The sequence below is a fragment of the Meleagris gallopavo genome, chromosome 4 (genome assembly GCF_000146605.3).
Source record: "Meleagris gallopavo isolate NT-WF06-2002-E0010 breed Aviagen turkey brand Nicholas breeding stock chromosome 4, Turkey_5.1, whole genome shotgun sequence".
Taxonomy (NCBI): Eukaryota; Metazoa; Chordata; class Aves; order Galliformes; family Phasianidae; genus Meleagris; species Meleagris gallopavo.
Genome location: NC_015014.2, coordinates 767005 through 779456, shown reverse-complemented (window position 1 = coordinate 779456; position 12452 = coordinate 767005). Strand labels below are relative to the sequence as shown.

The 12452-nt window shown below is 38.0% G+C and overlaps 1 protein-coding gene across 1 annotated transcript in view; it reads left to right on the top strand.

Annotated features, from left to right (window-relative positions):
- Positions 1-1724: 1724 nt before the first annotated feature.
- Positions 1725-12452, top strand: part of MAP9 (microtubule associated protein 9) — a 16166-nt gene continuing 5438 nt past the window's right edge. Inside the window, 10 exon segments of the mRNA XM_031552996.1 lie at positions 1725-1947; positions 3331-3436; positions 4038-4285; positions 5015-5070; positions 5570-5735; positions 6426-6515; positions 7215-7376; positions 7953-8098; positions 9678-9733; positions 9736-9809. Coding sequence (XP_031408856.1) covers positions 1921-1947; positions 3331-3436; positions 4038-4285; positions 5015-5070; positions 5570-5735; positions 6426-6515; positions 7215-7376; positions 7953-8098; positions 9678-9733; positions 9736-9809 — 1131 coding nt within the window. The 5' untranslated portion in view covers positions 1725-1920.

Sequence of the window (12452 nt, the reverse complement as noted above, 5' to 3'; positions counted from 1 at the left end):
AAAAAAAGAATCTGTTATGAAATCTACCTGAGTCTATCTTTGCAGAAGAGTCACCAACAGGTACAAAAAGGCATTTCTGTAAGGAACCCCAGTTCTTCACTCATACAGAAGTAGCTGTGGAATAGTTCAGGGATACTTGTAGATAACTGCCAATAGGAGTTAAGTTAATTAAGGTGAGTTGTCAAATACCCTCCTGTGGATAGGAGATGGGAGACTCAAAATAATTATGGTGAGGAGAACAAAAGGCTGAAGTGCTGTTGTTCATTTCCCTGCTGTGCTGGCTGCTTTTGCAGTTACTCCAGAGCTGTTTAAAGCTGGTTTGGGTAGCTCTGGGCCTCAGAGTTCCTGCATGCATTGCAGTTTACAACTCACCTATGAATCTTTAGAGGCTTTCCTGAGCTCTGCTGGTGCAGAATGTTTTCCCAGTGTAATAACTCTATTCTCACCACCTGAGGCAACAAAGGTCAAACCCAGCTCAGCCGTGTCTGATCTGGATGACTTGCAGATCTTCTCCAGCAGATCTAGCCCTGCAGGCTTAAGATACGACTGATTGTATTTCCAATTTTATTTTCAGACAATCAGAAAAAGCATGGTGTATTTTGACAAGTCGGGCATAGCTTTTCAAAATATGGCACATTGTAATAGATGATGTTGTATGAAGCAAGAGGAAACATTGTGGTGCTTGTCGCTGTATCATCTTGCCGACTAACCTACATTTGGGCAACAGAATTAAATAGTCCTTCTACGTTTATTTTAGCTGAATCAATGTAATTTCCGGATTTACTCAAAGTGTTGTTCTCCATGCTCCTCGTGTATGTGGGAGAAAAAGAGCATCTTCACCTTCTAGTGTACATCTTTTTGGTAACTTCATATTTGTGATATATTGAGCAGTTATTAATCAAGAAAAAATCGACACAGATGTAATGATCACTTTCAGGCCATAAAATCTTATTCTCGTTGATCCCAGTAAGCTGTCAGAATATTTAAGTGGACTCTCAAAAACCCCTGTAGTTACATCAGAAGCTTACGGTCTCAGTTAGGAATAAACTCCACTCATCTCAGTGGGTGTCAGTGGGATTTTATCATAGAATCATAGAACAGCCTGGGTTGAAAAGGACCATAATGACCATCCAGTCCCAAACCCCTGCTGTGTGCAGGTCGCCAACCAGCCGCCCAGGCTGCCCAGAGCCACATCCAGCCTGGCCTTGAATGCCTCCAGGGATGGGGCATCCACAGCCTCCTTGGACAACCTGTTCCAGTGCCTCACCACCCTCTGGGGGAAAAACTGCCTCCTAATATCCAACCTAAACCTCCCCTGGCTCATTTTAAAACCATTCCCCCTTGTTCTGTCACCATCCACCCTCACAAACATCCATTCCCCCTCCTGTTTATATGCTCCCTATGCTGTTTTGTCTGAGCTAAGACTGCCAGACGTAGCCCTGATTCTCATGTGTTCTGACAAAAAACATAAATAAGGTAATAATAAGATCCCTTCCGTTTAGAGCATGCAAAGCTGGAAAACTGTTTTAAATGAATGCAATGTCTTTCTAAAAGTGCCACATACATCATTATTAAGACGAAAGAAACCCAAATAATTCAAGTGGACACATCACAAATAAACCAGGTATTTTGTCTGAAAATATTTTGCTGCCACCTTCTGGAGTTTAATAAAATGAGCCCCTCAGATGTCGTCACTGGAGAGAATTTTGCCTTGCAGCAGCAGTCGCTCTTACGCTGCCACAGAGAAAGAACGCGCAGACTTCTTCTTTATTGCTTTTACGTTCTAATCGTGTCCTATTTCAGCTTCCTCCAGCAGGGCGTGCCTCGAACTCACCCGCCCCGCGCAGCCCGCCGAGCCCGCCCGCCCTGCCTCCTTTGTCTGCTCACAGAGCGCAGCGGAAGGGGCGGGCGGCAGCCGCCATGTCGGGGGACGGTGCCTCGGCTGAGGTGAGCCGGCGGCGGGGTGCGGAGGGTGTGGGCGCTGAGTTGGCTGTGAATCTTCTACGCGAAAGTTATTTGCAAAACTGTTTCAGAACTGCTACAAGAAGCAGTTGATGCTCTCGTATTAAAAGGGGCGCAAGTGTCGCGGCATGGAAAGGAAAAGAAACCAAAGCTAAGGGTGCGCAAGCCAAGAAAGCGCGTCGGTGTTGTTGCTGTAGTCCTACTGCTCAGCGGCTGGCTTAGGGGAGCGTCACTGACGGGGGTGGACGTGCCCCGAAGCCCTCCTCTGATCGCGTTTCTCGTGCCGTCTCCTTCTGCCTGGGGTTTTTCTGTTCTGCACTGTGCAGTGCAATCTTCCCTTTGTGTCTTCTCTAGTAGATAGAGGGAGTTAAGCAAGATGACAGAAAGGTTTCTTTGTGACAGTGAGATAAATGCTCTAATTTATGGTTATGGAAATAATTCTAACTGTCTTAGATGAGTTCTTACATGTAGTTTCAACATATGCACAGAGATAACAGTCAACAGAAAAGCAAAGTTTCTAGATCATCTGTTTAGTTGTTTAGTGATAATGTTAGAAACTTCCCTTAAACTTCCTCAAAAAATGCAAGTAAGTTTATATAGCTGTTTATATCCCCCCCACCCCCACCATGTTAAGATAGAATGTACTATTATTTAAATACTTATTTAACTGAAAATGGTTGAATCTATCTTCACAAAATAATCCAAACTAACATGTATTTAGTTAGATGCAAGTTAAACCATAGTAACCATTTTCATCTGAGAATGTCAATGTTCCTTCGCTAGGTGGCTGTTATAAAACATCAGCTCAACCAAGAAGTGTGTTGGGAAAAGTTGGTCACACGAAGGACATTGAGCTTAGTAGGTCAGAAAGAAAAATAACTCCTAGAAATGTATTGTCTTCGTTTTGGACACCGTTGTCCGTAGCTACTCTGAATGCCAGAGCCTCACCCAAGAAAACTGTGCTTGCCAGAAACTCTGGTCCTGAAGTAGGAGTGCAAATGAAGAATGTACGTGCTTATTTTATTTTATTTTTACAATTTACATTGGAAGCTTTTGATAGTAACTTTCATTTAGCTATCAAAATTTTCTGAAAGAAAAATAAGAGTGGGGAGAAGTTTTTGCCGGTAGTATTCTTATGGTGAGGGCAAATAAGAGAACATCATTATTTTTATTTCTAACAAGAAACAGGATTCTGTGATATTTTGCAGCCTTTAAGAAATCTATTGATTGGTTTGATTTCTCTGAGTATAAGACAGTACCAGGACTTAGAGAGTTCTGAAGAAACATTCTATCAGTGTATTTTGAACTCAAATAGTTCTCAATTGTTACGAATTGCCCACTTGTTTATTTGCCACTTTCTGATCTAAGGGTCCACATCTAGAAAGTACTTCACCATCATCTTCCTCTACTCCCCACAATGAGAGATCTGGAGACTCCAATTCATTACTGCGTGGAGAAACACCACCTGAAAAAGGTAGGACTTAAGTATGTAAAAACCAGATGGGTGTCATTGCTTATGCCTTAATAGCATCTAAGATTCCAATACAAGTCTTAAAATTGTCAGTTTTCTTAATTACCTTTCTACTCTCTTGCCCTTGTGTCTCCTTGTATTCTGCTTCTTTGAAGGGCCTGGCCTTATTCTTGTAGTTATGTCTAAGTCCAGTATTGTCCCAGGCATTTAGAAGCTGTGTTTGCAAAATATGGTAGAACTGTGTCTATGAAAGTGGTAGTTGATTAGATGTCAGAAGAGTTCTTAAGTGATTGAAGTGGCTCTTATTTTTTGATTGCTGCACTAGAAATGTCGTTGAGTGGAGAGAAAATTGGGAAATTTGGCTGTTCTGACTCTCTTACATTCTGTAACATTTGCTAAAGCTTTTATGTTGCCAGTCCAATCGTATGTTTCAGTGTAAATGATTGCTGTTGTCATTAGTCCATATTGTTCTTATGAGGATGTATACAGAAAATAAATTGTCCAAATGTTTTTAGTTTCTCAGTATTGTTATTTCTGTGCTACAGAATTTTGTTCATATGTTGTCTAAGTGAATGTGCCCACTTAATCTGTTTACTTCCGCTAGATGAGAAGAAAGATATCAACAGTGACATGAAACTGTCAGTGGAGGATAATAGCAAACCTGCTGCTGTGATAGTGGCAATGACCACCACAGTACACGAGAAAACAAAGTTAGAGAGGTCAACAGATGACAGCTCATACAAGGAGAGAATTGTGCAAGAGCCAGTAGTAACTGCTACAATACAAGAATTATCAGTGGATGGTCAGTCTAACTGTGGGGAGATGAAGAACACTTCAAAGGATTCTGGGCAGGTATTTTTTTGTGTGCATTTTTACCTTTGTTCAGATAAACGTCCTAGAAATGCAGTGAAAGGTTCTGTAAATGAATTTATTGTTGGTTCCTTCAGTGTTTAAAACTCTGCTTATAAAACTTCTGGACCCAAGGCTCACATAAATTATGTTTATTTTTAAGGAAGACGTAGGGAATACCTTTCTGAAGGAACACTTTTTGCACTATTAGTTTAAAAGTGTTAAAGTTAGTGAAATATGTGTTTTTAAGTCTGAGTTTAATAACCTTATTGAAGTAAAAATGTCAAATCTCTATTCTGAGTTGAAATGAGCAGCATATGTTGGCAGAGAATGGAATCCATTGCATGACTTGATTAACAAATAAGATACAAAGCACCTTAGGCCTTACTGTAAGAAAGAAAATGCATGGATGTCTGTAACTGCTGAAGCTAAATATTGAAAACAGTTAACTGTTGTTGTAGCAGGGAATCCTACTGCTCAGCCAGGTTGTTTTTATTCCTTTGTGTCTCTAAACTATACGTACTAAATACTGTTCCAAACATTCCAAAAGGTGTTTGGTTTTGTTTCTTTTTTTTTAAAAACTTTTGTAGCCTGTACTGTATCTGTGCTATTTTTGTGTATATATTTGGCATATTAACATATTTAACATGTTAGCCTTCAAAATCCGTGTCATCATACTCTAGTTCTGTTACCCGAGAGACTACAATTTTCCCTTTCTTTTTTGTTTCTTAGAAACAAAGTGGGACAATGAAAGCAGTTCTTCAGAGCTCAAAATCCTCGTCTTGCAAGTAAGAGGATTATACTACACATCACAGTTTGCAGGGCGTAGGGTATATGTAAGTAATATGACAGTATCACTTTGCACTCATCTTCTATCAGCAGTTTCTTAATTGCTAACAACCTCTGGCCATCTGTCGAGAGAAGATGAGGCATGTTATTGTAATTCTTGCTAAAATTAGACTTCAAGTTTTTTGCCACTGTCAATAAGGAGCTTGTGCTAATATCTTCACCAGTGAGTCCAGCCCATGGTATCTTGACAGGTTTTAAGCATTTTTTAATTTAATAGGTGAGAGTATAAGGAGCTTGTAAATGCTGTTGGTCTGAATATGTTGAGTAACGAATTGTTTTGTCAATAATAAGCTGTCCAAAGAAAACAGGCTTCCTTCTTTTCCTGTCCCCACACAAGTGCGGCTACAGCCACAGTAATTTCTGGTGGAAAAAAAGGAACATTACTTGCTATCAGTTACAATAAATAGAAGGGTCTTTATAATGTCTATGTCTTCATAGGTTTCTGCCTTCTGCACACTTAAAGGAAAAAGTGAAACCTGTTCCATCAGCTACAACTGTTCCACCTCACTATTTGGGAACGTTAAAGGTATTAGAGGAGAAACACTTGCAGAAGAACAATACAGAATTTGACAGAGCAGACAGTTTGCGAGCAGCTGTTTTCCAGGTAGATCTTAACAACAACAACAACAAAAACAAACAAAAAAAACCCCTATGCATATAAAGGTCTGGTTAGAGGATCCAGCAACGCTTACTTTTGTTAAGTCAGTCTTTCTAATGATGTTACTTGCATATGCTTACATATAATAATCCTTTTCTTCTGTTGATCACGTTTTCTCATCAAATTATGAACTAATAAACTAAATGAAAGGTATGCAGTGTTTTATAATTTATTGTTATGTCAGATTATTCTCAGATACATAAGATGATTTCCTTTATTTTTACTTTTTCTTGAGCAAAAGTAAGTAGTTTAAGATTCCTTTAAAAATAAAAACACATCTGCATTCTCTCTGGAACAGTAATCTATGTATTCTGTGTAGAATTTCATTTTATATTTTTAAAAGACTTTAAAGGTCCATAAGGTTTTTCTGTACTTGTAGCTATTATTGTAGATTCTTAAGCATTTTTGAACATGAAAAAAACATGTGCCAGAGGTGCTTAGATCAGTGTGATTTGAACCACAGCTTACTTTTTCCACATGGATTAATTACTGCAGCAGCAAGCAAAAGAATTGGAAGTCATTTTGGTGGTCATTATACTGGTACTGCTCTAATAATATTCAGTTGTTGCACATGGAACTTACTGAGTTACAGCTTAAAAACACTTCAAAATATATGTCTTCCAATGATTCTTACAGAACTGGATGGAAAAAAAAAGAGCCTTTCTACTGGAATTAAAGAGAACTGAAAAGAAAAAAGCTGAAGAGCTGAGGAATGATACTGAAAAGGTTTGTTTGCACTCCTGATTTAAGTGAAGCAGACAAACTATCATTATTTTTTTTAAAGTGTGTTGACTTTCTGCAAATTACATCACTCTCCTATTATAAGGTTACTGGTTTTCTCTAGAATAGACTGAGTTGAAACAAAGTGGCATAACAAACAAACAAAGTGGACATAACATGTCCTAGTTATGATTGTTCTAAAGAGTACTAGTGATTTCCTGCAGAAACGTACAAACATACGTGCTTCACACCAGTTCTATTAGAAGTGTTCAAGTTTGTTCACAAAGACCTCAGGGTGCTCATCCATTCTAGTGTTAAGTTCTAACATATCTTCTGTTGGAAAATGAGTTTGCTCAGTATCTCAAGGGATACTTTTCTACCTTTTGAATGTGTAGTTTGTGGATCTGTTTTTTCAGTATTAAACAGGCTTTCCTTTTGAGCATTTAATATGTATTTCATGTTCTTCCACACACTTTGCAGGAGTAGTTTATATAAGTTTATATAAATTTGAGTAAATTAAGTTAAAAATGAGCATAGAATTGTATAGTTCATACTTTATTTGGAGTGTTTTCTACAAATCTATTTCCATTTCTTTGTTTATTATATTAATTTGTACATGAGAATTAATTCAAAGCAAATGTTTTCAATTATAGTTGTATTTTATATTCAAATGTACTTAAATTGAGAATGGTATTTTTGATCTAGAAAGAAGCTGTTAAAAGAGAGGAAGCAAATGCATCTTTTAAATCCTGGAAAGCAATGAAAGCAAGAGAAGCAAAGAAGTTGAATGAAAAAAAGAAGCTTGAGAAACTTAAGGAAAAGGAAGCAGCAGAACAGAATGCAGAGAGAGCAGAAGCAGCACAGAAGGTAATGTGAAGTTTGTAGATAAACGTATTTCAGATGTGGTATAGGGAATTGAGGCTGAGGATAACTTGGTTAATCCAGCAAGAGATGGAAATGAAGTGAATTCCAAAATCTGAACATGGTTAGTCTTTGAATGGAGTACTGTGAGATTCTGTTCTGTTGAAAATATGCAGCTACTTCAGAAGGTCCCTGCAGCCCTGAGGTGGTGGTTTCCATACTATGAGGATTCAGAGGCAGTGTGTCCTCCTATAGACATCTGAGATGGGTGCAGGAGTAGAAACAGCTTCATTTTGGGGTTGGAACTAGATGATTTTTAAGATCCCTTCCTTAAGCAGTTCTGTCTTTTTTTTGTATTTATATTCTGTCAGCTGAACATGAAATGAACTCCATATGTATACATAGGCAAAGGGGGAAAATAATTTACTCATTTTAGATAAAGTGAAATTCCCTTCTGAGCAATGCAGCAAGTAAATATTCCAAAATTTGAAAGTATAGATAAAAAAAATAATTCTGAATAAATGAAGAGTATTGACACAGAGATGAGGGATAAGATTGCTAATTAATCATTATTTTCTGTAGGCATTTGAAAAATGGAAAGAGAAAAAAATAGAATATTTGAGAGAGAAAGGCAGACAGGAAGAACAGTCTGAAAGAATCAGGAAGAAAAAAGAAGAGGAATTAGCTGCAGAAAAGAAGAGAGACAGCATATCAGCAGTTGAAAAATGGTACCTCCTTTTGGGTTTTGGTCTATCAGTGTCCAAAATTTTGCTTAACTGGTTGTCTGTAGTTAATAGTTTGATATGCTATTGACTGAGGAACAGTGGCATGGTTGGGAATGAGCTTTTCACTCAGAGCTAATAAGTACAGCTGTGAGAACAGCCTGTGGCTCTTTCATTTTTAGTGACTTAGACTCTTTCTTCCACAAAAGACAGCTGTCTCAGCCCTGGCAGAGATACAGCAACTGATAAGTAGGATTCACGTAGTGTTAAGTCTTATATGACTAACACTGTGCTTCATTACTAAGCAGTAGGAAGGGAGGTAGATCTTTCTTCAAGCTTTTGTAGCACAGTATATGAATGTAGGTGCATTTAAAAGCAAATAAGATCCATCTGCTGGAGAAATTCTTTGTTAGTTTTAGAAGCCAAGAGTCTTCAGAGACTTACGTGGGCAACTTACTATTACCTGCACAACTCTTATATTTTCATATGATAACATAAGAAAGAAAGTAGTATAGATGAGATGATATCATAATAGATAGAAGATTAAGTTCATGTATGAGGGCTGTTCCAAAAGTAGTGCCCCCCTATTTTGGTGTGTTGGCCAGCAAAGCCAGAAGTTGATGTTGGTGGTATGGCAGTAGAGTTTGAATGTTCCCACCAATATATCATTACATGTTGTTGCTGTGTGACAGATGGCAGCAGAGGGGCAGACTGACAAAATGGCATCTGACATGAAAGTGTGTATGAAGCAAAGGTATGTCACTGAATTCCTGCATGAGGAAAAAATGGCACCCAGTGACCAAACACTGGATGTGGGCACAGTGAGGGTAGGTGGTGTGTTTCAGCCATGGCAACAGCATTGTAAAAGACAAGCCACGTTTCTGGACAACCGTGCACAGCTGTCACACCACAGAGCAAATAGCGTCTCAGTCAGCTCATCTGCACCAGTTGGCTATTGGTGGTGACTGTGTTACTAAATAGCATCCTGTAGCTGAGAATTTGCTGTATCAAATAGTGATTGTGCTTTTTTGTATCAGTTACAATTGGAAAGATTAATGCAGTAGAGGGTTGATACAGGAGTATAACAGCAAAGGGACTAGTGCAGATGGAATGGTGTTACAAAGGAGAAATAAAGGAGCTCACACATCTCCAAAGATCTAGGCTCGCAGGAAAGACTGCACAAGGGAGGGATCTCCAACCAGAGATCCTTCCCCAGTGGCAGTCAGCCCTTAAATGGGGTCTAAGAGAGGTGCAGCCAGGCTCCACCCCTTCCAGTTACACAGCCCTGAGCTCCCAGGGCTGACTGGGACCTTTCCCCAGGTGCTCAATCAGTGGTTCAGGCCATGACTCAACAGTAACTGCTGATTCTATGGAAATAAATAGGAGACACTACTTTCAGAGCAAGCTACATATATCTTGGTGATATCATGCATGAAGATGAGCATCAAAGATTTTACGCATACTTATTGTTAATCTGCTATTAAATGCATAAGATAGCTCTTTGAAATCAATTTAGTTAATCAGTCTATGGCAGATATGGCATTTAGATTGTTGAAAAATGGTTTCCTGTTCATCCTTTTCACAGGAATGATAAAAAGAAAGAATATATGAAACAGAAGAAGGCAGAAAAAGTCATAGAGAGAAGAAAAAAGAAATACAACAGGCAGAGAAGGATGAAAAAGATAAAATGGCCAGAGAAGAATATGAAAGATGGCTGGTAATATATACATGTTTTACACGGTATAAAAATCAAAGAAATGAATGTAGTAATGAGTGTGAATACTTCGCATTTTAGTGTTCCTGGTTTTTTTTGTAGTGTTACAGGGAGAGACCAGATGATGGCAGTACTACATAGCTAGTCCCCAAAACTTCTTAAACAAAATAATCAAGTATGATGTGCTGGAACTTTGGCATATATGAAAAATCTGTTTTCCCTACTTACGTGACTTGGAGTTTTGCATTCCATAGTATTTTCTTCTATTCTTTGTCAGGAGCAGCCACCTCTGAAGGGCTAGCTCACTACACCACACAACCAGCAAAACCTAGCAGCAGTACCAGTTGCAACAGTGTATACGTTCACATTTGAGAAAACATTTGAAGTGGAGAATTCTGTGCCACAAAATTGATAAAAGCCACTTTACTAAAGTTTGAGATTTTCATTGACTAGAAAGCATGAAACTAATGCTGCCATTTATGTTTTCCCTACAACAGCAAACTTTAGTCCAAGTTGTTAAGCTTTAAATTAATCTAGAGGTCTCATCCCCACATTAAGGAAATAGGGTTTTCCTTACACAAATTAGGAGAGTTTGCTGATAATCTTAGCATAAACTGTTTTCTTGACAGTTGTATGACTTGCTGGTTAAACAAATACCTGCTTTTTCCATGCCTACTCTATGACACAGACATTCAGCATGTTGACTTCTGTAGGGTTTTTTTTTTGAAAGCATTTCTTGTGTTGTCTTTCTTCTTTGTGATTTGTGGCATACAGTCTATATGTAAGGGCACTGTTCTTCCCATTCATAAGAATGGAATCTTGCAGCTCAGCTGGTGTAAGATCCTTGCAGCAGCTTGCTTACACCATTGATAGCCTAAAAAGGAATCCTTTTCCAGAGTCTCAAGTAGGTTTTCACTTTTTTTCTTTTTTTAACTGGGCTTATTTAACAACTGAGACAGACTGCAGCTGTACAGGTGTGGGATACCTTTTAAAGGGTAATCATCTTTTATTTAGCTAACTCATAAATTCTCAGCTACATAAATAAACAGCAGCAGCCTACATGCTTTCCTGTTTATTTTCAGATCTTTTTAGTCTAAGTCTTGAGTCTTTTAAGATTATACTTGTCCTCATCCCCTGTTGGTGTACCTCTTGATTTCTGTAATCATTGGTTAGAAATGTTTTCTCTGGTTCCACTTGTATTATGCTTTCCAGCTTATTTTTATCCAGTGATTAGTATCCAGTGTTAGATTCTTTCTTAGTTAACCAATATTTCTGGTTCTAAAGGAAGGAAGTATTTTGTTTTCAGTAGAAGCTAGTGCTTTGTCAAGGTATGCTCTGTATACATAAACTATCCTCCACTACTATAGCTGTAGGAATGCATGAATGTGGCCTCTCATTGTGTGCTTGACTTCTTTGCTGCCTGTAAGAATCTAGAAAAAAGCAAATATCCCAGATTTGTTATGTTCTCTGTTACACATGGTAAATGCTGACCTCGTTGTGTTGAAGGGCTGCTCTGTGCATTCTTTCAGATTAACAATTCTCAAAAATTAATACAGTAAGGTTACGTCCCCTACAAGAATAGGAAAATTAACCTTCACTTTTGGTTTGGAATTTTCATATGTGAATCTGTGTTGTAATATATGCTCATTAAAGAGTGCTTTATAAACATGAAATATGCACATTTCTCCTTAAGATCTGAATCCCCAAGCAATTGCCAGTACTGCTACAACAAGGCTTATTTTTTTAGTGAGTTTCTATTTGCCTGTCTGAATGTATCTTTCAATGTCAAACATAGATCCAGATTCTATAATTGGTAGAATATGACAAAATTTTTGTGAAAATACATTTGCAGGATCCGTGAAAATACTCCCAAGAGAAACACGAATCATACAGCATAGTAATACAGAATACTCTTCTAAAGTCTATCTGAACTGCTTGCTCATATGTTGTCTTTGTTGTCTTTATTTTTGGTTTTATTAAATGTCATGGCTGGCATTACAGATTTCTTTTCCTTTAGGGAAGCTAATCAGTTCCCTCTAAGAATTCCTGAAAAAAATATCTTGAAATAATTTGAAAAACCAAAGGCAACACTAGTTACATGCAACCAAGGAAGATCTCTCTGAAAGGAGGAGGGAGGCAAAAGTTCAGGATGGTAGAAAAGAGTCAGAATCTTACAGTGCTCATTGAGTTTATCTTAGTTGTCTCTTATAGTCCAGGAAGATACAGTTCTACAGAGATAATATTATTTAATAGATTAATTGTTCTGTATTGCTAGTTTTACTAACTGATATTACTTCTTCATGCAAACCTGGCCTACTTGTGAAACTGATCAGTTTCACAAGTAATAACATGAAATAATTGTGTGCTGGTTTAGCCAGACCAGGTATTCTTAACTGAATGGGATCTTAAGATTTACATAAAAAAAAAACCTGGAGGTCACGGGTTAAAAGCACTAGCAACAGAGCTGATATTTCAGAATATTTTATACGTTTATTTTTTGTACATAACCCAAGTATAGCTAGTATTAGTAAGTTTTTAATGAAAGATTTCTCTCTAGCTCCCTCTTTCACAATAGCATGTCTACACCCATTTACCTATCTGTTCCTTCATCTCACTAATTGTCTTCTCAGTATGACTAACAGGAAA